This window comes from Phalaenopsis equestris, unplaced genomic scaffold, assembly GCF_001263595.1.
Source record: "Phalaenopsis equestris unplaced genomic scaffold, ASM126359v1 Scaffold001327, whole genome shotgun sequence".
Classification (NCBI taxonomy): domain Eukaryota; kingdom Viridiplantae; phylum Streptophyta; class Magnoliopsida; order Asparagales; family Orchidaceae; genus Phalaenopsis; species Phalaenopsis equestris.
The window spans coordinates 181325-209267 of NW_018165766.1; the positions used below are offsets into that span (position 1 = coordinate 181325).

The window sequence follows — 27943 nt, forward strand, 5'->3', positions numbered from 1 at the left end:
GCAACAAAGAAAACTATTCTTTATCAATCAAGAAATTCATCCAACTAGATTAATATCACTAAAAGTATAAAACAAAACTTAAATCCCAAGTGTTTTTTTGGAACATTTTCACATTTTCCTTCAATAACTCTCTCCCCAATAAAAAAGAGTTATCAATTAGTTAAAAAATAAGCCTAAATGGCCCCTTTAAGCTTCCTTTCATAAGCTCAATTTACAGAAAACCTGCCTATTTTATGAAAACAGAAGTTAAAGTTAAGCTTGATCAGACCACCAGAAAACTAACTCACCAATTGAAGAGGCTCACATTTCCACAGAAACTCGCATTCATGCTATGTTCTTACACTTCTATCTTCTTCGCATCTGGTACAGGATGAGTCTCGTACCCATCACCATTGTCAGCATCAAGTGAAAGATGCACCCCAGGCAGAACTCCTGCCTCTAACTTCATCCTCATTTCCAGCTCGGGTTCATTCTCCAGTTCATCGCCATTGATAGCTTCAGGCGAAGGATTTACAGCAGGCTGGACTCCATTTTCATTGCTGTCGGGATGGAAATTGATCGGGAATTTAGTGACGCGGGGTTTGTCAGCCAATATGTTCCGTTGAACTCGATCAATCAAAACCTTGGTGGGAGGTTCTTCCCTCAGTTGCTCGTCATCATAATCGTTGTTTACATAGTATCCTACTCTTATGAATTCCTGGCCAACAAAGGAGCAGGTCAGAAGCAGCACTGTCACGCCAAGAATGTCCTCTTCGCGGATCTTTGAAGGGTCTGGCGGATCTGCCTGGAATGCAGAATAAGAAAATGGTCACAGCCTCCAGATAAAATTGAAGCACCCAATTCTTATGTATTTTCATATCTCACACCTAAACTTTCATAATTACAAAGCACACAAATCTTTAATATCACATATAAACACACAAATACTATTTTTTAAAAGTGAAATGCATACTTTCATGCCTAGCTTTGGAGCACAAAGTGCTATTTATGTAAACAAGAAAGTTTAGGTGTGAGTTATGTAAGTACATAAGAATTCTGTGATACATATGTAAATTTCCCAATTTTAGAAGGTTTTAGTTTTGTAAGAAATTGCCTGAAAGACGAACCGGTAGTTCCCCACATTGACGGGACCGACAAGCACACTCTCGAGAAGCTGGTCATATTTCTCATCCTCTGCAGAGCCAACATATATGAGTTTCCACTCTAGATCTGAGAGTCAAGGATGCGGATTTTTGCTTTAGTTTGTAATTCAGATAGTGTTGGAAGTAAAACAAAGTTCAAATGAATTCATTAAATAATGGGAAGATTTGCACACATACAATTTAATTCTTATGTGTTTACATATCTGAGACCTAAACTTTAATTTTAGGTATATGCGACCTTACCTATGCATGAAAATGTGTATTTCACTTTTAAAAATTAAAATAGTTATATTTTTTATATGATATGAAAATTTGGGTGGTATAAATGTAAAAAGTAGAGTTTAGGTGTTAGATATGTAAATTTATAGGAATTGGGTAGTATGCATGTATATGTCCCCCTAATAATGATAATTCCCTCCGACAGGATCAATGCCGAAGAATCATGAAAACCTTCCAGAGCACATGACGCTCAAAATATGTAACAGAAAGAATTGACAATCTTCGCTGTTTAGAAATTGACCACGGTTCTTTCTTTCCTTTTAGCAATAATTTAAATTGAGAATTAGTTTGGAGCACCTGTAATTAATCAGTGGTAAAACCTTATAAGAAAAATGGCAGGACTGTAGTTAGTTTATTCTTAAGGAGATGATTATGTAAATAGAGCATCATCTAGTCACTTAATATAAAAAAAATCAATATACTTAATATCCCCTCAAGCTTGAGTATTATCAGGCAATTCCAACTTGCCATGTAATCAAGAGAAAGAATGAGGTCCCAAAACTTCTATAAAATATCAATCTTTTACAATGCAATAATGAACTTAGTGGCAAACTTCTTAGACAACAGATCTAGTATAGTCTATGATAACATTTCTTCTGTGAGACTTAACTTTCCTGCAAAAACTAAGCTCTCAATCAATGGCGTAACCAAAATTATTTTCTAGGCTGGGCAAAGTCACCAAATGTCTAATTCTTTTTAAGTAAAATATATCAAGGGGGGTATAATTACTAGATTAACTAAATTACATAAGAAAATTTTATAAATTTTCCAATTTATATATAACCCAGTTCCACACATGCTCTCAATGCATCTATTTTGGAGTTAATATATGCTAACTTGCAGCTATGACAATATGTGAAATATCAAACCTACTTACAGTTGGATAAATCAACTTTCCTACCGATATTTGATTTCAAAATAGATCATCAAAGAATTTCTCTCTATTTGAAATGATATGAATATCCAAGATGGTAATTTCTTCAAAAATATTTGTAGCTTCTTCCTCTAAAAGTGAGAGCTCCCATTTAAGCAACTTCGATTCAATCAAAACTTTTCAATTGATTTATCTTAAAGAAAATTCTTTTTTGTCATTCTTGATAAAATATCAACAACATAAACAACCAATACGATTAAGCTTGAGGATGTCTACTGCGAAGGTGGCAATAACTTTACAAATATTTTCAAACCAACAATGTACGAATTTAAGCCCATAAATGACATTCTCAAGTAAATCTACGTGATTTCCCCCTGAAGAGCTCAACAAAGTGGTTGCTTCATATAAACAATCTTATTTAAATCACCATAAGGAAAACGCTACTCACATCCATTTATGACAAATAACAACCTTGATTGATGGCCATAGATAAAGGACTTTGTATGGAATTAAATCAAGCAACAAGGGGAAACATGTTAAAATAATTTATCCCATCAAGATATGTTAACATTTTGGCAATCAACCCTTTAAATCAACTAAACATCATCCATGTTGACTAGGCAGAGCTCTCATTTTAATATATGACTGTTGGCTTTTGATAAGTCCTTGAAATAGAGAAATATGGTAAAGACTATGAAAATGTACAGAGGAAAAAATAATTGATTTAATGGCACATACGAATGAATGGGATAAGCAATATATTGTTGAAAACCTTTTCAAAGAGCGATGGGTAAATGGTACTTAAATAGCTTGTCAAAATTTAAAAGGTTATGCTTTAAGAGGTGAGTGAGGTTGTGCAAAGAAAACAATAGAGGCAAGGAGGCAAGTGAGCGTTCTTGCAAAAAGAGGAATCAGTAGTGAAGTTACCTCAAATAAAGAAATAAAAAAAAAGGTGCGGTCTAAATGAAAATGACTTCATCCAAAGCACATAAGTATCAAACAAGACGATCATAAGTTTTATATCTTTTGTGAAAGCAAAAAAGGGGCATCCATACAAGTAATAGATTCCATGAGCTTCAATATATCAGCCAATTATCTTCCTTGAATTGAGATATGAAAAAATTAATGAGGAATAAAAAGTTACGAAGTAGTTATGAGTCTTAGTAAGCCTGTGAATAGATAATAGGTTTGTTACAAAATAAGTCATGAATACTCTTTACACAAAGCAAGTGCATGTACGTATAAGCATACAAGGTGAATACAAAAGCAAAAAAAGTTATAAGGTATCCTACACTAGCGTTTTAACTGGTCAAGAGCATGGTTTAGCGGCTTGTTAAGAAATTTGCAACGAGACATGCTCCTTTATGGGCGCGTATGAGGCAAGTGATGAAAACAAACTAAGCTTGAGCGAGCCCAGAGCTTGTACACATTTGACTCGCTCAATTTTTTTTTGTTTTTTTGTTTTTTTTTTTTTTGGTTTCAAATGAGATTGTGTAAATAACTCATGAATAACATATGCATACTCAACTCGATCCAAATTTGTTTGCTCAAACTGGCTCAAGTTCGGTTTGAATTTGAGCTCAACAACTAGAATTCCCACGTGGGCGTGGGCTATACGACTTAAAATGCTATAAGCAAAATTCACCTTTGATGTGGTACCATACAAATATAACAGAAAAACTTAGAAAAAAAAAAAAACTAATATCCATGACTCACGAATGGCTCACAGACCATTAGATTGCTCTTTCTCCAGATTTTTTGGATATTTAAATATATACCCGCCAATTCCTATATATTCACATATCTAACACAAACATTATTTTTTACATTTATACCACCCAAATATATTATATCACATTTTTTTTAAATGCAATATTAAAAATTAATATAAAAGGATATAAATAAATATTATTACTTAAGAACTTAATTATTTCGAGCCAAAAGAAACTAAACGCAAACGAACAAATATTTGTTCATGTTCGACTCATTTATAAATCGAGCTAAAAAATATTGTTCATGTTTGGCTCGCTACCTTAACGAATGAATCTAGCACGAGCCTACTTAACAAGTTGAACATGAGTTGTTCGCGAACAACAAGCTTTTTTGACAACCCTACAAGAGGCTTGCGCCTCACATAATGTGAAGCCCACCTCAAAGAGCACCTCGTCTAAATTCTGATGAGGCATACGTAATTAGACCTATAGATTTCTTTAAATAAATATAAATAAAATCACTCTAATAAATATTCCTTACCCATGTAATACACAACTGGGAATAAAACTGATTTTATTATCATAGTCATTATTTTAAAATTTAAAATATATTTTTATAAATTATTATTAATTAAATAAGAGAAAGATAATTGAAATTTAAAATGAGGAATGAGAGAACATAAATTCAATGGTGTACAATAACAACAACAACAAAGTCTTAATCCCACTACGTGGGGTCGACTAATGCAATGGTGTACAAAAGAGAAAAAATATAAATTGTTGGGCTGATGATTCTAATGACAGCTCGTCGAGTAATAAAACTGATGGAGACTTTTAAATTTAAAAATTCTATACTTAGCTTCATGTTATGTTTTTATTTTGATGTGTGATAGTAGAAGCATGAGAGAGATTAATTATATCAAATTTATTTTGAATTATTAAGTTATTATGTCATATTTTGATCTTTATATAATCATTCTTATTTTATGATTTAAAATTTACATGTTTAAAAATTACTTCTTAATTGAAAACTTTATTTTTTTTACCATATAAGCATGTTAATATATTACATCTTAACCTATTAATATGTTAGAATGTAAAAATGTTACTTCTTATTACATAATTTAAATTTAACATAATAATTCTTGTTTTACACAATTTAATGATTACGAGGCTTACCACTTAAAAAGACCCAATGCTTACACCTCGTGCACAGATGAAAACTGCTTCAATATCTAATTGTGCAATTTTAAACTTAGTCGAGTACACAAATACAAGGAAAATAGCATGTGACTCGAACCCAAAAGAAGGCAATCAAAATATTAGTAGCTATGGAGTTTGAAGGATAAAAGCTGGAGAGAATTTTGTTGACCAAGAAAAAAAAAACACTTTGTTCAGCCTACGTTAGAGTGTTGGATCAATAATGGACAATATTGAAGGACTTATCCTATTTTTGGGCAAAATGCTATAATTTTTTTGGATTTGCATATTTCATCGAAAAATAAAATATATCAAAATAGAGTGCAGATATGAGAGGGATTATTTTCTTGAAAGTATGTCGAATAAAAAAAATCTCATATTTATTTTATAGAATATTAAAACATTATCTTTGTGATAATGGAAAGTTTAAGGTTATATAGCAACCAAGTAAGAATATTATTTTTGAAGCTTGTCATTTTGAATACTTAACTATATCATAGCTATTTGAAATAAATATATCAATGATGGAGTTCTTTCCTAATAATATTTTAGGAGATAATTTGTGCAACTACAATGAACATGGTTACTTTTAAGGACAGAAAATCTCAATGTAAAGAATGCAAATACTAGACATATTACTTTCCCAAAAATAAGTAGAATAAAGTCTCATGTCATCTTTATTGAGTCATGACACATTTAACTTAGGTCATTCAAAAGGTTCATAACTATTGAACCAAGTAATAATAGCATCATTGGACATTTGACATTTAGAAATTTTGATGGTATCATTATTATCTAGAAATGGTATATTAAAAAGGTAGTGTTTTGCATTGAGTTCACAAAATTGTGAAAGGCTTTAAATTGAAAAATAAAAGTATATAACAATGAATTTCATAGTACAAATTGCGTCGAAGCGTTTTATTAAAAGTAGATTGAGAAGTATTGACCCTATTAAAAAAAAGAGTCGTAGCAAAGACTTAACTAAAATTATGCAAAAATTTCTGTCGGTCAACTTTTTTATTTTGAAAATAATTTTGGCTTTTTAATTTAATATAAGAGATATAATTTTGGTTTTGAAGTTAGTATGTTTTACTTTTCGAAAAATGAGACCAAATGGATCTCATTAGTTTAATAGTTTGCATAATTGTGTTTGATACTGCGAATATTACATCTTCCCGAAAGATAAGTGTATACCTCGGCGATGAACATAATCCTGCAAACTAAGAGATTTGTGACATCTGTTTGGCCTGCGAGCATTTTATGTGTGACCAACAAGTTCTCCTACATAATTTAAAGATTAAGTAGAGTTTATCTTACCTGAGTTTCAAGTTCTCTATAGAGGCAAACCCCTATAGTTAATTACATCTTAAATAATGGGAGTCACTTAAGAATTCAAAGTTTAGATTTTCACGGTAGAACATGGAAAAACAAGTGGGAGTGACTCAAATAGGAACAATTATTTTCGGGAGTCCAAAAGAAGGAAAAAGTATGGGACGTCACAGATCCTGAGGAGAACCCTCAGTGACTTCCCAAACTATCCTACTAGGTGGTTGCGTTTTGGAAATGATGTTATTTGAGTGTTTCATCTTGCCAATTATTGTTAATTAGGACTTATATTTGCATGATACAATCATACAAATGGTCTGAGGGTTTATGTCGTAACGAATGACAACATCAGAACCTATAATGAGTTAGAGCTTAAATTATACAACATGACTGTGCAAATACCTAAAGATAAGGTGAGGATTTATGCTGTGCTAAACGGGCTACCTCGAATTCCTATGACTTGTTATTTAATTCTAAGGAAAGGTTGTTGTAGATCCGCTTGCTCTCTCGAAGTTATTCTTCAGTACATCCTCATCATGCTGCCCACGGGGTTAGCTCTAAGTTCTTCATCAAAATAGCAGTCATAGGGTTTAAAGTTCAAAAGATTTTACCAGGTGTGTTTAAGTGACAATTTTTGTTATTATTCAAGCATTATGTGGGGGTTAAAGTTGATTAGAGCGATACCAATTATGATAACACGGTTCTCTCTTTGTTGTATCACTATTTTCTTTTGAATTTAATTAATCTAAACAAATTATTAAACTCATTTAAACTGGAAAGATCTCGTTAGCAACCGTGGGTTACCGCATTCGAGAAACTCCCACAAATTCAAAAGAATTTGTTTTGCTTCGTTGTTTTTATTTTTCTTTGAAACTGTTGTTTAATTTTGAAAATTATTTTGTAATTTTCAGTTTTGGTATATGTTTTGCATCAAAATTAAATAAATGCAGTAAAAAAAAGTGTTGTAAAGTAAATAAATAAAATTGTATTGCATAAAAATAAATGTGTACATGAGTCTCTGCTACCGCTGCATGACTAACATCATAAAACAAAATATATTTGAAGAAAATTTAAATAAATTGCAGAAAATAAACGGAAACATCCAGTATGAGAAAGTCGGAAAACGAGTCATAGAAAAATACAAGTAAAAAAAAATTTACAGTCACATATGGAAGACCAGGACTGAGTGTAAGATATTGATAAAGGTGGGGGCTCAGAGCTGGACTATGTGCTTCCCGCCTTGAATAAGAGCTACCAACCCGAGAATCTATGAAAGACAGTTCTTAACCTAGATCCAAATGACTAATTATGAATTTTATAAGTTTTCATAAAAAAATTCTTTGATTTTCGTGCAAAAGTTTAAATTTTTTTAAGCAGATTTCTTTTTAACATGCAGAAGAGATTGTTTTATTTTGTAAATATTTTGTAAAGTATTATAATCCACAGACTAGTAACTCTAAACGAGCTAGGACTACTGGCAACCTAAAAGCGTCGAGGGCAATAATCCACCAAGAGTCAGCGAATAGTATCATCGGTTCTTTCCTCTTCCCTCATTGAAAATCTTTGAGATAAGAGATATTATTCTAATAATCGCATTTCATATCCCTCGTTTAAGCACACATAAGCAATGTCGTCATCGTCCTTGCCACCTATACTCTAGACTTATTGTAGTCCGGTGATTCATACCTGACATTAAGAAATGTCTCCAAATGCCAGGAAGATTTGAGTGTAATGTTCAAGCTCAAATCCCAGTGCAATGGGTTTCACTATAGGTTAAGTCATTGCGGGAATTTCAGTAGTTGATTTAATTACAGAAGAAATGTGTCACATCTTGGTGTATCATTATGTTTAGTGTTTTAATTAATTGGTGAATTAAGATCAAGTGTTTAGTTTCATTATTCATTTGAAAATTAGGTAAATGAACTCTCACTTAGGGTGTGTCTTTAAAATCTAGGAAGTGCGCTTCTAACCTAAGCTTGAAGTGATCTAAGGTGTTTTGCCCTCAATTAAGTGTTTTCCAACTAATCTTCAAATATTTTTAAGTGTTTTCCAAATAATTAAATCAGAAATTCTCATTTCTGACTTAACCATTTTAACAAGAAAAATAACACAAGAGAAAAGAGGAGACCGACCCACTTTCAAAACTAGTAAAGCCAAAGGGGAAAAAAGCAAGTAAATGTGTTTAAATAATAATCAAGTGAAACCCAAAACAGTGGGCAAAAGGGCTTCTTAAATCCAACTCTAAACCGTGCTTAAATCAATGCTTAAAGGCTACATAAACCTCTCTAAAAATCAGTGCAAATCTAGCCCAAATCGATACGTACGGTAGCTTCAAAAACAACGCAAAACAAGCCCAAAAAAGTGGAAAAAAGCAAGTAAATGTATTTAAATAATAGTCAAGTGAAACCCAAAACAGCGGGCACAAGGGCTTCTTAAATCCAACTCTAAACTGTGCTTAAATCAATGCTTAAAGGCTACATAAACCCCTCAAAAAATCAGTGCAAATCCAGCCCAAATCGATATGTAAGGTAGCTTCAAAAACAGCACAAAACAAACCCAAACTAACATTTATAAAGCACCCTACGACACTCGACAACTCCAAACAACACTCAATAATTTCAAACAAAGGTCAATAAATCCAAACAACAAATTTAGAGCTTCCTACCGCAATTACCAACTCCAAATAGCAACCTACGACGATTAAAGGCTTCCAAACAGCCACCTACAACAATTAAAAGCCCCCAAACGACTCACAACAATTCTAAACTTCAAACAACACTTCTACATCTCTCCTACAACTCTCACATCACTTTTAAACTTCAAACAACACTTGTACAGGTTTCCTGCAGTTCTCACGGCACTTTTAAACTTGCAACAGCGCTTCTACAGCTTTCCTACAGCTCTCACGACACTTTTAAACTTCAAACAACATTTCTACAGTTTTCCTACAGCTCTCACAGCATTTATACAACAATGGAGAGCATTTTACAGCACTTGTACACCTCAAACAACACTTATTGAACAATGAACAGCAGCTTACAGCACTTCTACACCTCAAACAATAGTTATACAGCAATGGACAACAACTTGCGACACTTCTTCAACTCAAACAACACTTATACAGTAATGGAAATCAGCTTTACAACACTTCTACAACTCAAACAACACTTAAACAGCAATGTACAACAACTTACAACAGTTCTTCACCTCAAACAACACTTTTCAACACCTATGGAGTTCCAAACAGCACCCTTGACTCCCCAAATCAGCACCTTAAAGCCTCTCGAGATAGTATATGTGCAGTCCAAAATAAACATTCTTTAAACTATTCAAAATCAACATTAATTCAAGCTCAAGATTCTCATGGATACCGCTTGATCCTCATATACTTTCATATAAGTACATACACTTGTTGAAACACCTACATGAAAGCACAAGCTACCACAAAGTTTGGTATATAACGTCAACTTCAAGTGTATACAACAAATCAGCATAAAGGTGAAGGAATATAAAGTTTAGGAATTAGACATGAATATCAATTCGCTACCATGATTACAAAGCTTTGAATCAACACCATACAAGATTTCAAATTTCCAAAATAAACAAAAACCCTCATATATATATATACTTTATGTATTCACATATTTAACACCTAAAACTCACTTCATATATTCGTAACGCTCAATTTTTTCACATTACATAAGAGAGACCACAATTGGATTTTTAAACAATAAGATATATGTTTTCATGCATAGTTAATATGGTGTGTATGTAAGAGAAAACCGAGGTGTTAGATATTTGCATACATAAGGATTATGTGATATGAATGTAAAAAGCAAAATCTAGGTGCTACATATTCAAATATATATGGATCGAGTGATATGTGTGTAAGAAAAACTCAACATTACAGATGCTATATGGATTTATTTGTGTAAGAATAAAAGAACATCATAGGTGAAGAATGCGATTTGTCAGATCATATTGATGAAGATTTCGCAGAAATCCTAGCGGTTGAGACTAAAGCCTCTGCGTTGTCGCGCGATGCTCCTTCGCCCACCGAGGAGAACACCGATGATGAGCTACAGAGGGCCATTCGACAAAGAGATGAACTCCTTCGCCCATCGAGGAGAACGCCGATGATGAGCTACAGAGGGTCATCCGACAAAGGGATGAACATATCATCCGGATGGAGAAAAGAATGGATGAGATGATGACCGTTATAACCACACTTTAGAGTCGACCTCAATCCCTGAAAGCAGTCTCTCTAAAAGTAAATCAACCATAAATCATTCATATTGCATATGAAATAAAAAGTAAACCCAGAACACAATGTCGGAAAAGGATATCAAACAAATGGTTGAATAACAAGTCATGGAAGCTTTGGCACAATCCAAGGGAGGAGCATTTATTCCAAAGGATAGACAATATCCAGAGGAATTCGATGCAGTGTCGTACCCAAAGGGCTTTGTACCACCTACATTCAAAACATTTTATGGAACAGGAAACCCCAGTTAGCATGTTGCACACTTCCGAGCAAGTTGCTGCAACGCTGGGGTAGCGAAGCAGTATTATTCCGCCAGTTTGTGAGCTATCTCTCAGGGGTCGCTTTTGATTGGTATGCAGAACAGTTTAATGGGTCAATAAAGACATTCACAGAGCTAGAGAACATGTTTGTCAAGAGATTCGCTGGATCTCAGCACCATATCACCGTCGGTGATCTCGTGGTGGAGCAACAAAAGCAGACAGAGACTCTAGTGGAATACATTCTGCGGTGGAGGAATCTAAGTATGAAGTGCAATCCACAATTGCAGGAGTAGTATGCAATTGAGAGCTTATTCAAGAGCATTCATGGTCCGAGAGCTTTCCTACTCAAAGGATTTACAATCAAAATATTTGAAAAGCTGCTCAGTAAAGCTGCAAGCCTACAAGAGGAGGCTATGCAACTCGGATTTCTGGAAAAAGTTAACAAACCGAAGCCAGCAAAGACATTCAAAAAGAGATCTGGGACGGTAGCAGTAGTTGACAAAGGCAAGCAGCCAATGCAGATTTATAATCAAAACATTTGAAAAGCTGCTCAGTAAAGCTGCAAGCCTACAAGAGGAGGCTATGCAACTCGGATTTCTGGAAAAAGTTGACAAACTGAAGCCAGCAAAGACATTCGAAAAGAGATCTGGGACGGTAGCAGTAGTCGACAAAGGCAAGCAGCCAATGCAGATTCAAGTATAACAACCTCGGCAAACGGACCAACATCCACAAACCACCCAGCAGTTTGGTCAACAACACAACCAGCAGTACCAACAAGAAACTTACCGCACAGACAGAGGGCAAGGTCCTTCCATGGCTGACTGACAGAACAGTCTACTCCTTCAAAGATGAGGCAGTGGGAAAGATGTTCAGAAATTTGATTAAGAAGTCCGAGTTCATTTTGCCAGAGCCAAAGAAACCAGACGAAGTTGGCAAGACGGATCCCCCCACATACTGCCCATACCACAGATTGCTCGGGCACACAATAGAAAATTGTTTTAGTTTCAAAGGATGGCTCGAGAGAAACTATGGGAACGAGAATATCAGAATTCCGAATAAATATCTGAAAGAACTTGAAAAAAGGTTCGGACAATGTGATTTCGGCTGGGCCCATAGTTTTGATCGACCCCTATGTAACAGAAGCTGGATGGAGCATGATCTAGACTAGATCCTCTAAGAAAATCCTGGATCAAATTCAGGCAGCCTCAGCACAAGCCTTCGTCTAGAGCCTACAACCTACCAGGCCAGCGCCGTCGAGCACACCGGAGAAGTCACCTCCGCAAGAGAAAAAGAAAAAAAATTTCAAGAGGGTAGAGATTGTTAGCGCGAAGAGTAGAGTAGAGGATGTTTTTTCACGATTGGTTGTTTCGAATTTAGGAGAGAAATCCCTCAAATCATTCACTTTGTCTGATTATTTCTGTCCCTCTGGGGTCACGTAATGCAAAGAATTTTAATTTTGACTACGTTCTTACTATTTATAGTTACGTAACTAACAACCGATCTAATACTAATTTTGATTCTCTCGATGATCCTCAAATTATACCAAATCCTAATGAACTTATTAACATGGCTAAAGAAGACATTTACGATACGGTATGACAACTCAGATAGCGAAGCATCCGTTTTTGAGTTCCAAGGATTGCCAGTTGCGATTGAGTTAGAGTTATCAGATTTCAAACACAACGCCAGAAGAGCCAACCAACACCCCAGAAAAGAAACCTCCAGGCCCAACCCAAGTGATGGAAGAAATAACATAGGTATATTTGAGTAGAGGAAAGGTGTTACCACCAATAATGGGTCCAGTTGTGAAAGAAAAACAAAAACCTGTTGGGTCTAGCTACGAAAGAAAAACAAATACCTGCTCATGAAGAGCCAGCTTCACCGATGAAAGAGACACATGTTCAGAATCCGAAGGCTAGAATAACAGAGTGAAATATAATGTTCTAGCTCATCTTCGGAAGTTGTCAGCCAAACTAAGCATTTACGATGCTCTGATCATTTCAAAGGAGATGAGAGAAGTTCTGGTTAGGGCTTTGCTCGACCCAGAGATTTGCTTAGCTCAGTTGGCTAGCAGCTCTGTGAACGAGGTTTGTTCGTTAAAGAAATAGTCTGGTGTTACTTTTACAGATGATGACTCGTTGCTCGGGACAGCCGACCACAACAAATCCCTCTACATTTCTGTGAGCATCGACAAACTCACACTCTCTAGGGTGTCAGTTGATCCAGGAGCATCAATTAACTTAATGAATCTACGAATGTTAGCCTACTTGGACATTAACACCCGTAAGCTTTCAACTGACAAGATGATATTAAGAGGCTTCAATCAAAAAGGAGAAAGAACACTCAGATAGATAACATTATCAATGACGATCGGTGAACTAATGACGACCACAAAATTATCGATAACACTTGAATTATCGATAACACTGGCATCTCGAAAGTTAATCTGTTGCAATATGCAATGACCAGACCGTCCCTTTCTGGTAGATTGACGAGATGATGATATTATTACAATTCGATATAACTTTTATACCTTTTTGTGTAGTCAAGGGACAAATTTAAGCAGACATCCTCGCAGCACATCCATTGTCAGTTGACTCTCCCCTCAATGACGACTTGCCTGACGAACAAGTAATGGACATACTACATCTCAATGCTCAACATTGGGAAATATACTTCGACGGAGCTTCGTCAGCTCGAAGAGATATAAATTCACAGACAGTAATCCCTGACAGAGCAGGAATCGGCCTAATCTTTTTACACCCGATCGAGGGATGTTAAGATACTCTTACCACCTGATAGAACCTTGTAAAAATAATGAGGCAGAATACGAAGCCCGAATAACGAAATTAGAGTTAGCAATTTTAATGGAAATAACATACCCCGTCATCTATGAAAATTCATAATTTGTCATTCACAGGTAGTCGGACAGTATAAGATTCTGAAGCCCAGACTAGAACAGTACCGTCGCTACACAATGAAGTTGTTGGAACAGATTCTCAATGTGATGTACATAATTCCCCGAGGTGACAATTCTTATGCAGATACTTTAACCAAACTAGATAAGGAGTTTGCATGCCCTCCGAAAGATTTCATCGATGTTACGATACAGGAATGTCAAGTTTTATCTCAGATCGACATGGATATCATCCATAAACAAGGAAATGAAGATACGGTAGTGGCAGTCGCCGAGGATGAAAAAGATTGGCACCATCCGTTTGTTGAGCACTTACATACCGGAACACTGCCAGAAGATAGATCAAGATGAGGGCATTATCATATGCCCTAGTTGGCAGCATGTTATATAAAAGATCATTCGATCAAATGTGATTAAGATGTTCAAGCAAATCAGAAGCACAAGATATCGTCAAAGAAGTACATGTAAGATTATGTGGTGCCCACCAATCAAGTCCAAAAATGAAAATGAAAATCAAGAGAACGTGTTACTATTGGCCAGCAATGATGGATGATTGCATGGAAATTGCCAGAAATTGTCATCAGTGTCAAGTGCGTTGAGTGGTCTTGCATCAACCTCCAAATGTGCTACACCTAACGATCATATCGTGGTCACCGATTCATACTCGCAGATATAGTGGGTATGATAGAACCTCCATCTTCTAAAGGGCACCGATTCATACTCGCAGCAGCAGACTATTTTTCGAAATAGGTAGAGGCTGTGTCGTTGAGGGAATTCATGAAGCACAGCGTTCTTCAATTTTTCAAGACTAAAATTGTCTACCACTTTAGTGTTCCCCACAGTGTCATTTCAAATAACGGTCCAACGTTCAAGCGTACAAAAATTAATAGTTTTGTCAAAAGGCATGGGTAGATTGGAGATATTTCACAATCTACTACCCCAAAAGCGAACGGGTTAGCAGAGGCCTCCAACAAGACTCTAATGCAAATCCTAAAGAAGACATTAGATGATAATAAGAGAGGATGACACGAGCAGTTACTAAAGACGTTATGGGTGTACAGGACAACGTTTAGACCCCGACTTAGTCTACACCCTACGCTCTGATGTATGGATCCGAGGCCATGCTTTCCTTGAAAGTGCAGTTACCCTGTCTCAGGATCGCCATAGCCAACAAAATCACGATAGAAGAGAACACCAAGCTCCGACTCGAAGAACTAGAAAGCCTCAAAGGGAAGCCACTCGCAGCACAGAAGAACCACGAATTATACCAAGCAAAGATGACACAAACCCACGACAAGCTGGTCCGCCAAAGAATGTTCAAAGTCGGTGACTTAGTCCTAGTCCTCAGAAGACTCATTTTTGCACGCCGCAAGATATGAGAAAAATTTGAACTGACTTGAGAGGGACCTTCGTGGTCGAAAAAGTCTACTCCGGAGGATCCTACCAACAGATAGATTGCCAGGGTGAAAAGCCCATGTTGTCAACCAATGGGCGATATTTAAAAAAATACTACGCATTGTGACGATTCGAGGGACCCAATTGCGAATCCTGAGATACGTTGATGTGACAATTATCTGTAATTGGGTCCAATAAATAAAATAAATAAAATGTAATGAAAATGATAAAATGAATTCTTCAAAATAAAATCACATTCTCTTCACATTGAAATATGAAATTCTCTGAAACTAATTAACGTCTACATACTTGAAATGAAATGCGAACATCATTTTGAAAGCAATAATTAATAATAAATAAGTATTGTTCATGTTCGGTATGAATTTTAGCATACTGACGTTTCTCTTATCTTTTGCAGGAAAATGTCGGGTAGGAGGCTGATTTTCTCCTTTAGATACGACATCAAACTCTCACTTGACGACGAAAAAGTGGCACAAGGCGCCATCATAGACTTCGATCTGGACTTTGAACCAGTGAAGATGGACTATGTGGAGCACCTGTTGAAGTTGATCAATTCAAAAGAAACAGAATGTCTGAAAACTGTACTCACCTTCAAAAGCAAAGAAAACACCGATAGCTCAATAGTAAAGACCGTACAGATGCAGTCAATGTTTATGACAACAGAAGGAAATCTCATCGGTGCTTCGTTACAGGAGGCCCCGACAGGCACATCCAAGAGGGTACCATTTTCACGAACACAGCGACACAACATGAAGCGTCGCAAGCTCCTGATGCAAGACAACTTGGAGAAAAGGATAACCGAAGAGGCAGCTTCAGCGGATAAAAGGATGTCATTCTCCAGCATCCAATAAAGCGGATAAAAGCAGAGCTAGTGGTAGAGCCTACTTTACCAGAATACGCATCGATCGGGCCCCACGAGGATCGCATCACAGTTCTGGTAATACAAAGTCAAGAAGATCAGCAAGAAATCAAGCCTTACATTCCATGATTTGTTAAACAAAGACAGCTATAGATAATCTCAGAGGATGAACTGGAGAAATTTCAGAGGGTTCGAAAGCAGAATTTTGAGCACTTTGAAAGAATTCGTGGAAGGTATGTCAACATTCTGGAAGGACTAGAGCTGCACACAGATGTGTACTCGAAGGACGAACAGATGAGCATAGTTGATTGTATCTTTCACCTCAAAGACTTAGGCAGGCAGACCGTTTAAGAAAGAAGACATTTTGAACCCCAGAAATGGATGCGGGGTAAGGGATGGATCACTACTCAGTGTGGTTGCTGCTACAACTACGCTCATGAAAAGAAAGGGAATCCTCCGGGCATCCTAAGATGAGGTAGATCTGATGCACTTGATGATAAAGAAAATGATTATAAAGATGGTTCCTTGACACATTTTACCAACGGATTATGTGTCTAACAACTGCATCATCAATATTTATGAAGAAGAGGATTGTATCCCACCACATATAGACCATCACGATTTCCTGAGATTGTTCTGCACAGTTTCCTTCCTCAGCAAGTGCAACATCATGATGGGAAGAGTTACGAGTCGTTAGCCCGAGTGAATTCCGTGGGCTACCTCTACCAGTTGGATCAGTGTTAGCACTTAAAGAAAACGGAGCCGATCTGGCAAAATTTCATAAGTTTCACGGAGGAGAGTATCCATCACTTTCAGAAAGATGGATGATAGCAAAGCACATTTTAGATACCATCCTGACCCGGACCTTGAAGGGTTACAGCCTCTGGAGTTGTGAGACAGCACACCTCTAAGCGTGTACGATGTCTTGGGAGGAGGGTTAGTCTCTATACAATTTTAGACGGATAAAAACACTAAACATGAGGAAGAACCGATAAGTTACAAGCAAGGACCGCATTATACAAACATATGATAATCATATGTATCATTTGATGCTCATCAGAATAGCACATTTAGATTATGTTTTGATGTATCTGATTTTAGAATATCAATAAAGTCTACTTTTTCCATATTGTGCGATTGATTAATGTCGTTAAGTTGAATCCTTGATTCAGTTTTGCAAATACTAACGAACAAGGAACGATACACAATGATATGCATTAAAGAACACGCAAAATAATGTTGACAACAACATAAAATTAAACAACTTTCAAAACTCAAAAAATGAAATAATGACCAAACTCGACAAAGAAAACAATAATTTAATTTCATACGAATTTGTACTTATCCATAAAATAACACAAGTCAAGTGTTCTAAAGTCAAAACAATAAAAAAGCAACCATTTCAAATCCAAATTTCGAGCTGGCTAGGTTGAGCCTTCTCAATCTATTGACACCGTCATCCTTATCCTCAGACCAAGGTTTCCAACCACATGAACACTAGGCCCCCCGTTTCATGAAGAAGAGGTTTACTGGTTTTATTGACATAAAACCGCACTCTTTTCAGTTCTCCTTCTCTTTTAGTGTAAACCCCTTGTTGGTGGTCCCCAAATTTTGATGTAAATTCCTTGTTTGTGGTCCCTAAGTTCTGACGTAAATTCCTTGTTGGTGGTCCCTAAATTCTGGCGTAAATTCCTTGTTGGTGGTCCCTAAATTTTAACTTAAATCCCTTGTTGGTGGTCCCTAAATTGACATAAATCCCTTGTTGTTGGTTTCTAAATTTTGACATAAATCACTTGTTGGTGGTCTCAAAATTCTGACGTAAATCCCTTGTTAGTGGTCCTTAAATTTTGGCGTAAATCCCTTTTTAGTGGTCCCTAAGTTCTGACATAAATCTCTTGTTGGTGGTCTCCAAATTCTGGCGTAAATCCCTGATTGGTGGTCCCGAAATTCTGGAATAAATCCCTTATTGGTGACAGTCCCTTTCTGACGTAAATCCCTTGTTGGTGGTTCATAAATTTTAACATAAATCCTTTGTTGGTTGTCTCCAAATTCTGATATAAATTCTTTGTTGGTGGTCGCTAAATTATGGAACAAATCCCTTGTTGGTGGTTCCTAAGTTCTGATGTAAATCCCTTGTTGATGGTCTCCAAATTCTAGCTTAAATCTCTTGTTTGTGGTCTCCAAATTCTGGCATAAATCTCTTATTGGTGGTTCCTAAATTTTGGCACAAATCCCTAGTTGGTGGTTAATTTTGACATAAATCTCTTGTTGGTAGTCGTCTCTTTTTGACGTAAATCCGTTATTGGTGTCCCCATGTTTTGGCATAAATCTCTCGTTGGTGGCCTTCCCTTTCTAACGTAAACCCCTTGTTGGTGACCCTATTTCTGAAGTAAACCCCTTGTTGGTGGTACTTTTCTAACATAAATCCCTTGTTGGTGGCCCTATTATGGCGTGAACCTCTTGTTGGTGACCCCCTTTCTGGCATAAACAGTTTGTTGGTGACCCTCTTCTGGCATGAATCCCATGTTGGTGGCCGTCTCTTTTGGCGTAAATCCCTTGTTGGTGGCCCCATACTTCCTTTCTCAACCTGATCTCCTCAATTAAATTTACAACAATTAAATCAAATGGCATAAACAAAACAATCAAACAACGTAAACATGTGCCGAATCCCTTCATCACCAGCCAAATTGCCAAATTGCCAAATTATTTTAGAAAAAAAAGTTGACCAACAATCCCTTGTAACTTTTGTGTTACAATTACAGAGAAGACAAAACAAGCAAAATGTGCTTATGGGAGACGAAACCTCCCATTCAACGTGAAACAAAAGAAAGCATGAGAAGTTGTTTGGCGAGAGAGAGAAGCCAAGCGTGAGCAAAGGAACAAATCTTAATCGATTTGTAGTAGGATGTGCAATGGAGATGAGCAAAGTACAGAAGGAGACGGCATCGAGCAAGCAAGGGAGGCATCTCTGTGCGAGATTGATGATGCTAGGCATCAAACCTAAGAGCATCAAAGTCCTGTGAAGTGAGGCGATGGGGAGCGGGCTTCAAAGCCTTTCAAATGAGACATTAGTTGTAGCTTGGTCTAACAAAACTGGTGTCAGAGTGGATTTCAACTGGTTGATCATTTGTGAGCTAGAGCATTAGCATCAAACACAAAGCATGAGAGTATTTTTTGGTGTTCAACAAGTGTGCTAGGCTCTAATCGCAAGATAAAGATAGTATGTGACGTTTAAGACAAGCATGCAGTTGATCATAAATACTTAATTGAATCCAAGCATGCTTGTTAAACACAAACAACACTCTTTTGCTCAATCGTCGAAGTTGATGCTCCAGCTTGCAAAAGATCAGCCAACTCAAATTGACTCTAGCACAACTCTAGTTCAACCACGCTATAACTGTGCCCTGTTTGCAAGGCTTCAAAGCTTGTTTCCCCTTATCTCACTTTGCACGGCTTTGACACTCTAGGGCCCAACCCTTAGCGTCACAGATCTCACACAAAGACATCATTCTCACCTACTTGACGACGGCGCCTCCCGTACTTGCTCATTTTTGTTGCATACTTTGTTACAAGGCGATTGAGATTTGCTCCTTTGCTCATGCTTGGTTTTACTCTCTTGTTGATCGATATTCCACACTCTCTTTCCATCATAGAAGTTATTTCCTTTCGATTGGGGGGTTTCGCCTCCTTTTAAGCATGGATTTCTCACTTTGCCTCCATCATAATTGTAAAACAAGGGTTACAAGGGATTTAAAAACCAAGCATTAAAAAGAGTTGTGTATAAGATGATAGAAATACAACAATGAGGGAAACACCCGAGGAGATGCAACGAGCATAGAAAATGAGAAACACAAATAAGAGGAGAAAAGCGTGCATATGTGTTGCATGAGCGAGAAAGGTCAATAGAGCGTAACAAATCACGAGTAAGACTGCCTATATGGTAAACTGAGGGTCACCCCTCTCTATGCCCGATTTAAGATACAAAAACTAACGTCAAGCAAAAGAGTAGATAATTAATGGAATCACAAGGCCATAACATTGATGAAGGAATTTTTTTTTTTTTCAGAGGTCATTTATTTTAGTTGAATGATATTAGATATTGCAAGCTTTGATTAAATTTTGATATAGTTTAGAACCTGCAAGTTAGTAGATGTGGTCACATGTTATAGGCATTTCTAAGCATTTAATGGAGTTTTTAGAAAAAGTACTGATTTTACTAAACAGTAACATTAATCATATGCTAATAACAAGGGCTCAAGTTATCTTCATTTTGATTTCAGTATTAAGTGGTACATCCTGAAATATGGTTGCCCCAGCTATTCCAAGATGATAAAAAACTATTCATTGCCCATCATGTTGTGAAAAAATTCACACTTGAGAGCAGTGATGCGCACAAGAATGAGAAAATAATCTACAATAAAAGAAATAAAAGAGCAGTGATGCAAATTTTTATGAAGTTTGTGTGGCTCGATAAGATACTCTTGCATTCACAACAGATTAGAAAAAAATATCCACTAGCTGAATACAAAAGCAAGATTACAATTATTTGCTCATCCAATAGTTATTCTTGCTTTAATCTCACAAAATTTATTTGCTTTCATTCCCTCTCCAAGCTTAAGCATGATTTCTCCATCAACTATACTCACCAAAGATAAAGAAAATCCGTTGCCTCCTCTTTTGAATCATCTGGTAAGCTACCAACAGCTATGAAAAACATCAATTTATTCTTATACAAAACATTTTGCTTCCAAATATCACAATTAGCCCTTCGTTGCTCAATATTGACCTCCCAACAAAGAAATTCCTATTGTATGAAATCGATGAGTATAAATATCAACCTCCAATCATTCCACTACCCACCAATCCTAACTCTGCTTGTAACCTTGGTTGAAGGAAAAGAATGTAGCGACAGCTTGCAACCATTGATTTATTCTCTTCTTATAAAACAACATATGATGTTAAGTATGAAAGATTAGATTTGAATGAATGAAACCTTCAAAACCAAATCTTATAATGGTTGAATAAAGTTGGACTCTACAACCTCAAATATAATACTCTTTGGAATAAAAAATAAGTGATTTCTTCCCGCCATAACTATTTTGCTTAGTTCTAGAAATAGATCAATAATGTTGCAAATTCAATACAGAAATCTTCATGTTGAGCATGAATTCAGAAAAATATCAATCCAATCTAGTTTCCACACTTCTTTTCAAAATCACATGTTTTCACTATAGATCGTAGTAATTTTTTTTCCCGCGAACTATAAATTAGCTCAAATTTTTAAAATTGAAACAAGGCTGACATTTTAGAGTTCACCGAGGATGATATCATAAAAAGAATAATCCTATCTCTTCTTGCACTATTTCAAGAATGAAATCTTTTAATTTTATTGCCTTCTTGATTTTTTTTCTTTTTATTTTATTATTAATTTTTTTGGGTGTAAAATCTTTGCTAATAGATTTAGCTATAATTCTATGTTATAGTTAGATAACAACAATATAATAGTTAAAATTCATTGCAACACACAATATAGATCAATGCCTAAACCATCCAGAAAGTTATAATTCATTCACACAAAATACCAAATTATGAAACTTTTTTATTTAATTCAATAATTTTTTTCTCATGCTTAAATGTTATTTGAATTTCTAATTATTTTTTGCTTATTTTTAGCTGCAGGTTTCATCCTAGCATTTCTAATAGCTTTTAACTGTCTTTCAAGTCTTTCAATAATAAATTTACGAAAGACAAAACCATTCTGCATTTAAAACCTCCAAGATAGGTTCCTCATTATTGTAGGGCAAGTCAATCATAGGCTTTACAATTTAAAAGAGCTATCAAATATTTGCATGATGCATCTTTTCTTATCGCATCTTTTTTCTTTGGCAAACTGCATATTTTAAACAACACCAAGACTATCTTTATAGATTATATTAACACTAAACAATTTAAGATTTTATAACGCCTAACATACATTATTTTTCAAGGAATTGATAATAATCTCAAATGTTTCAAACAAATAATAGCCAATTGATACAGTTGAACTTTAAACATGGTCTACTTCTAAACATCTTAATAGTCATCACATCCAAGCATATGATCTTACACCTTCAAACAAATATGATGTGTAAATTAAAAAAGGCAAAACATGGTCTTGAGCAATACACAAAGGTATCGTTTAGCTATTTCACAAAAATCATATATGAAATGGGAGATAAACAAAGCTAAGGAGATCATTCAATCGTCATGATACATTCTAAACAACAACAACAACAACAACAAACCTTTATTTCACTAAGTGGGGTCGGCTACATGAATCCTTTTGCTGCATTGCTTCCTATTGAGTGTCATATTTTAAAAAAAATTAAAAAATCATTTCTATTATTTAGAATGATAATATAATTGTTATATGTGATGCCAATAAAAAAAATATTTATAAGAAAAAAATTATCATAGAGTTTGAAATAAGAAAATTTGGCGAGTTTAAATATTTCCAAGTTACAAAAGCAGACAATAAAAAAAAATTGTTCTCTCAACCTAAAAAAATAAAGATAGGATCTTTTGATAGAAATATGAATGATTAAGTGCAAATCTGTGAAACCCTAACTAAATCAAGTTAGAAACCGAATATAAATTAAAAATGAAAAGAGGTTGACATTAGATAGTATCAAAGATTAGTTGAAAAAAATAAGTATCAATCTCACACCTATCATAACATAATTTTTATTGTATCACAAAAAACAATTATGCACAAACCAAAGAAAATTCATCATTAAACTGCTTAAAGAGCACTTAGATATCTAAGATCAACCCTTGAAAAAGGATTCGCCATAGGAAATAAAAACCCTACGATTTGAAGGTTATTCTGTTGTTGACGCAAAGTCGTCAATGGATAAAAAATTCACTTCACCATATTCTACACTATTGAGAGCAATTTCAAAAATATGGAGAAACAAGAAATAACCCATTTTCTCAAAGTTAAGTGCAAAATTTGAATTTGGAGCAGTTGCTCGCTTAAACACTTATACACTGAAATTATATAATAAGGTTTAAAAAGCGAATGAAAAAGACCTATGAAGATATATTGTGAGTTTGTAATAATAAATTTGTCATCAACATCACACAAAATTGAATGCAACATGATCAAAGAAAATATATATCGAGGGGGACAACCATTTCATAAAAGAGAATTTAGAAAGTGAGTTAACTTGCAATCCATATGTTTAAATGGGAAGTAAACTCATTAGCATATTTAACAAAAAAATTTTGCAACAATGCATTTAAAAATATATTAAATAAACTTGAAAACTATCATCCAATTTGATGACAAGTGTTAAATATTAGGAGTGTAAATAAGGAATAAAAAAACCATGAATTAATGTGCTTATCATAGAATTAGAGTGCAACAAACTCATATACTTAACATGAAACAAAGAATTCCAGGGTTTCTCCCTTCGCCCACCAACCATTAAAGAGAATTTTAGACAACAATTTTAACCTTTAAATTCTCCATAATAAGTACTTTCGAATTATTTTCTATATAGTTTAGGTATAAATTTCAATTGGGAGGGATGGACAAAGCAAGTTTTTAGCCATTTTTCCCTTATATTCTCCCTTATATCAAGTTTTTAGCCATTTTTCCCTTATATCAGCTAGGGAAAATGAAACTAATATTCTCGTAAGAAAACATCATGAAATATGTTAATAGAAAACCTGAAAAGGTTATTATCCTAGGACTAACTTAAGGATAACCATGACTGTAGCTGTCAACTTATGCAGTAAAGTAAATGTTGAAGTGTAGTTCAAAATAAATTTGTTACTGTAATATACTCTGTATAGCAAAAAGAATTCTGTTGTGCATATGCAACTCTTCGAAATTTTTGCCATCTCAACTTATCAATTTATCAAACCATAGATTCAGGGCAGAATTTTATCAAATACAAACAGATATTCCAAACCTACTACCAATAGTACTGTAAGCTTTCATGATGTCATCAATTATCATCAGATTTCTAAGCATACTCTTCCCCCTTGCTAATATTCTAACATTACAAAGTTGTAAGAGAACGAATAAATCCAAGTAACTGCAAAGGATGTGAGTTACATTAGGCCTAACATAAGATATATTCTATCCTCCACACGCCATATGATATATTTTAGCCCAATCAGATAAGATATGTTCTAACCTCCACACAATATGTTTCATTTTAGTCAAACCTTGCATGCCCTTTATCAAGATTTGGGGATTTAACCAAATTTATGGCTGCAAATCTAACATATACTTGTTGCTTATCTTGACATTTTAAAGAATTTAGATTTTTTTTTTTTTTGCTCATGTTTGTAAAGACCGGCTGAAAAAGTGAAACTTGAATAAAATAATTGGGATTATGCACGGGATCATCCATTTCTCATTTATTTTGTTCACTTTTATCTCTTGATGTTCTTTTGGAGCTATTAATGATTGTGATTTTAACTATCATAACAAGAGATCTGAATCATACGTCAACTTCAAGGAATAATAGGTACAATTCACAATCAAAATGTACCAAACTTCTCCATAACCTCTCTTAATGTTCTTTTACATTGAATTTAGTAAGCAACAAACCTTTTACCAACCCTTTTCTATAATTACCTTATGATCCACCATTTTAACCGTTTTTACGCTAATTTACAATGATAAAACATTTGGGATATATCCCTATCCTAAACAAAAATAAGAAAAAGTATATAAGAAGATAAACAAAAGTTACAATTGATAGGTTTAACAGACCACTAAAGCTGAAACCTAAGCATAACACGAGCCTACTTGTTTTGATTAGGAAGAATATCTAGAAATCAAACTATAAGAATGGAGTTTAGTTCCAAGATGGATCGGCCTTAGCAAAGTAGCAATGTATGTTGATGATAATGATTATCAAATATCAACTAAATATAAGGAGGTGGTATTTAAAACTGAGTAAGTATATAGGAAGAAAAGGATGTTTAAAGTTATATGTTTTAGCAATGTATGTTTATATTATGATTCACGCATCTTTGTAGACAGATGGATAATTTGATATGGTGACGACCAAATTTAAGATATAGGAACTATAAATATGGAAAAAGCTAGAGACAGACAAAAAAGGACTACCACAACATGAAATAACACCTCATCTACACAAATTGAAAATATAATAGGATTTGTAAAGTTGAGTAGGGTTAAATCTAAGGATGCATCATAATAATATCTTTTCTTCTAAGAAATATTTGGAAGCAATAATATCTGTATCACAAAAATCAGATATGCTCATAAGAATATTGGCGTAAAATAGGATTAACGTTTCAAGTAGCACTCAACAAAAGATGAATATAGAATGAGGATTAATAAACCTATCCCCAAGTAGCTAAGTTAAAGGTAAGCATGCATTGTCTGCTCCAAAGTAACATGACAATGGTTTAAAATCAAGCATAATTAAATAGATTTAGAAAATAACATTTTAAGGGCTAGGCAAATTCATTTATAATTAATGTTGTCAAAGTGAACTAATGTTTCACATAGTGCTCTTGCAATGCAACTTCAAGCCATAGCGCCTCACACTCCTTAAATGTAAGTATCATCGTTAAGATATGGCTAATCAAGTTCTTTTCCATTAATGTTCCAAGCAATGACATGAAAATTTTATCTTTATTAAGCGGTGATTCTCATAATGCAAACATTAATGATGAGTTAGATATTTTATGATGATGAATTGACATAAGATGATTTGAAACTAGAATCAAAGGTTAAAGAAATAAAAAAGTGTGCTAATAAAAAAGTCATGCCAAATATAAGTACAAGATCTTAAGATTCTAGAGTATTAAGTGCGAGGATGAAGAATTATGTATGATAAATTAAAAAATAGATAGAGAAGTATAATTTCAGAGGAGAAATTTGGATAAAAAAGAGAACAAACATGAATGATAGCAAAGATTAAATAGATAGTAACGACAACGGATTGCCTCTAGCCACACATGCTACAAACATAAAACTAAGTTAGGTGTTGTTAAGATGAGAATAATTAGGTGGATGAGTGGATTTACACTTAGAGACAAAATGTGAAACAGATATATCCGTAAAAGAGTTGGCGTAGTTTTAGTGACATAAGATTAGAGAGAGTTGTCTTAGATAGTTTGATCACATTAAACGCCGACCATCTGATGACCAAGTTAGAAGAGTATATTTTTAGATTCGACTTATGTTAAGAAAGGAAGAGATAGACCTAAAAAGATCTGGGCTTGTTGTATAAAAAATGATTTTAATTTATTAGAATTAAATGAAAATATGACACTCAATAAGACACAATGGAGAAAAAGGATTCATGTATGTAACATAACCCACTTAGTGGTTTAAAGGCTGGTTATTGTTGTTGTTTAAAATATAATCCACATGTTAAGAATTTTGAACTTCAAAAACAAAAAAAATGAAAATGCATAATTTTTCCATACTTTAGAATGATGACTATCAATTCATTTTCTTAAAATTTAATGTTCTTAAATCTATCTATCGTACAAATAACTAGTTAAAATTGTTACATTTATTTCCTTCTAGAAACTGAATCTATTTGTCAATAAGTTTGAACTTCAAATACAAGTAGAAGAAAATGCATAATTTTTCCACAGATACTATGATGCGGTAACTATCCATGTTCATATTCTAAAAAGTTATTCATCATTCAAATAATTATTTTATAAGTGACATATTTTTTTTCCTTTTTAACAACCTATTTCATTCAAGGAATCACCTAGAGTGATGCACAATGCTGGAGGCATTGGATAACCATATCATCCAAAGAGTGTCTACTGATTTGGACAGCACTGCCGGCAACCTGAAAGCATTCTTGCAAGCCAATATACGTGTTGGCATCATGAGATCAAGCTTGCACTGTTGGGAAAAAGATGCCAGCAGAAACCAAAATCAAACACAAAGAAATTATTTCGCATCAAGAAAAGCAACTGAAATCGATCATCGCCATCTCTCATTTCATTTTTCTTTCGCTCACACACGATACACAGACCTCTCGTGCTCAAGTAAGCCCCAAGAATCGGAAAAGATGCACAGCGGCATTACCGTGCCCTAAAAGACCACCCCAATCGATTCAAACAGGATAGAAAAACGCAGCATCAAGAGAAAGCGCAGAGACCCAGCAAAGGGAAAAGGAAAGCAAAACGAATGAGATTCATACCGTCCGTAAGAGGCACCAGACACTCATAGGAGATCTCGAACTGGAAAGGATTGAGGAATAATGCCGCCGGATTGTCAAGAACTGCCACGTTGGTTATGTTCACTGCGCTCATGACCGAGACCTTTGATCCGGCAAAACCCTAGAGTATGTCGAAACGTCTGAGTCAATGAAGAGATTCGCCGCCAATTACATGGGATCGGAGGGCGGGAAGAGGAGAAGCGGAAAAGGAGGGATCTTTTTTGGAGAGGCGGTAGCTTGGATTTTGGATTTTAAATTCTACCGCTCCTCGTGAATCAGGTGCTGGTAAGTTTCTGAAATTGATTGCAGAAGTCACAGAAAAATGATTAAAAATTAATAATCCTGAAATTTTGGAATGCACTCCAAACTTCAAAGAATTGCTCTTCTAAAATATAGACTAAAGCAGTCGGTTTTGAAGATCATTTGTATGTAGCCAAATATCTTACAGAAAGCTGGCTAAAAAATCACACTCCCC

General features: G+C 35.0%; 1 protein-coding gene across 1 annotated transcript; it reads right to left on the reverse strand.

Annotated features, from left to right (window-relative positions):
- LOC110034015 (probable histone chaperone ASF1A) lies at positions 1 to 27879 on the reverse strand. Its single transcript, XM_020738244.1, has 3 exons — positions 27451 to 27879; positions 1094 to 1209; positions 1 to 784 (listed from the first exon to the last, which is right to left on the reverse strand). Exons 1-3 carry the CDS (start codon positions 27560 to 27562, stop codon positions 338 to 340), a joined length of 675 nt encoding a protein of 224 aa, XP_020593903.1. The 5' UTR covers positions 27563 to 27879; the 3' UTR covers positions 1 to 337.
- Between the last annotated feature and the right edge of the window lie 64 nt (positions 27880 to 27943).

Coding starts and splice junctions, on each gene's coding strand:
- LOC110034015 (XM_020738244.1), bottom strand. CDS start 27,562: ATGAGCGCAGTGAACATAACCAACGTGGCAGTTCTTGACAATCCGGCG. Junction 1,210..27,450: donor TCTGGTGCCTCTTACGGACG/GTATGAATCTCA, acceptor CTTGACTCTCAG/ATCTAGAGTGGAAACTCATA. Junction 785..1,093: donor ACTACCGGTTCGTCTTTCAG/GCAATTTCTTAC, acceptor TCTGCATTCCAG/GCAGATCCGCCAGACCCTTC.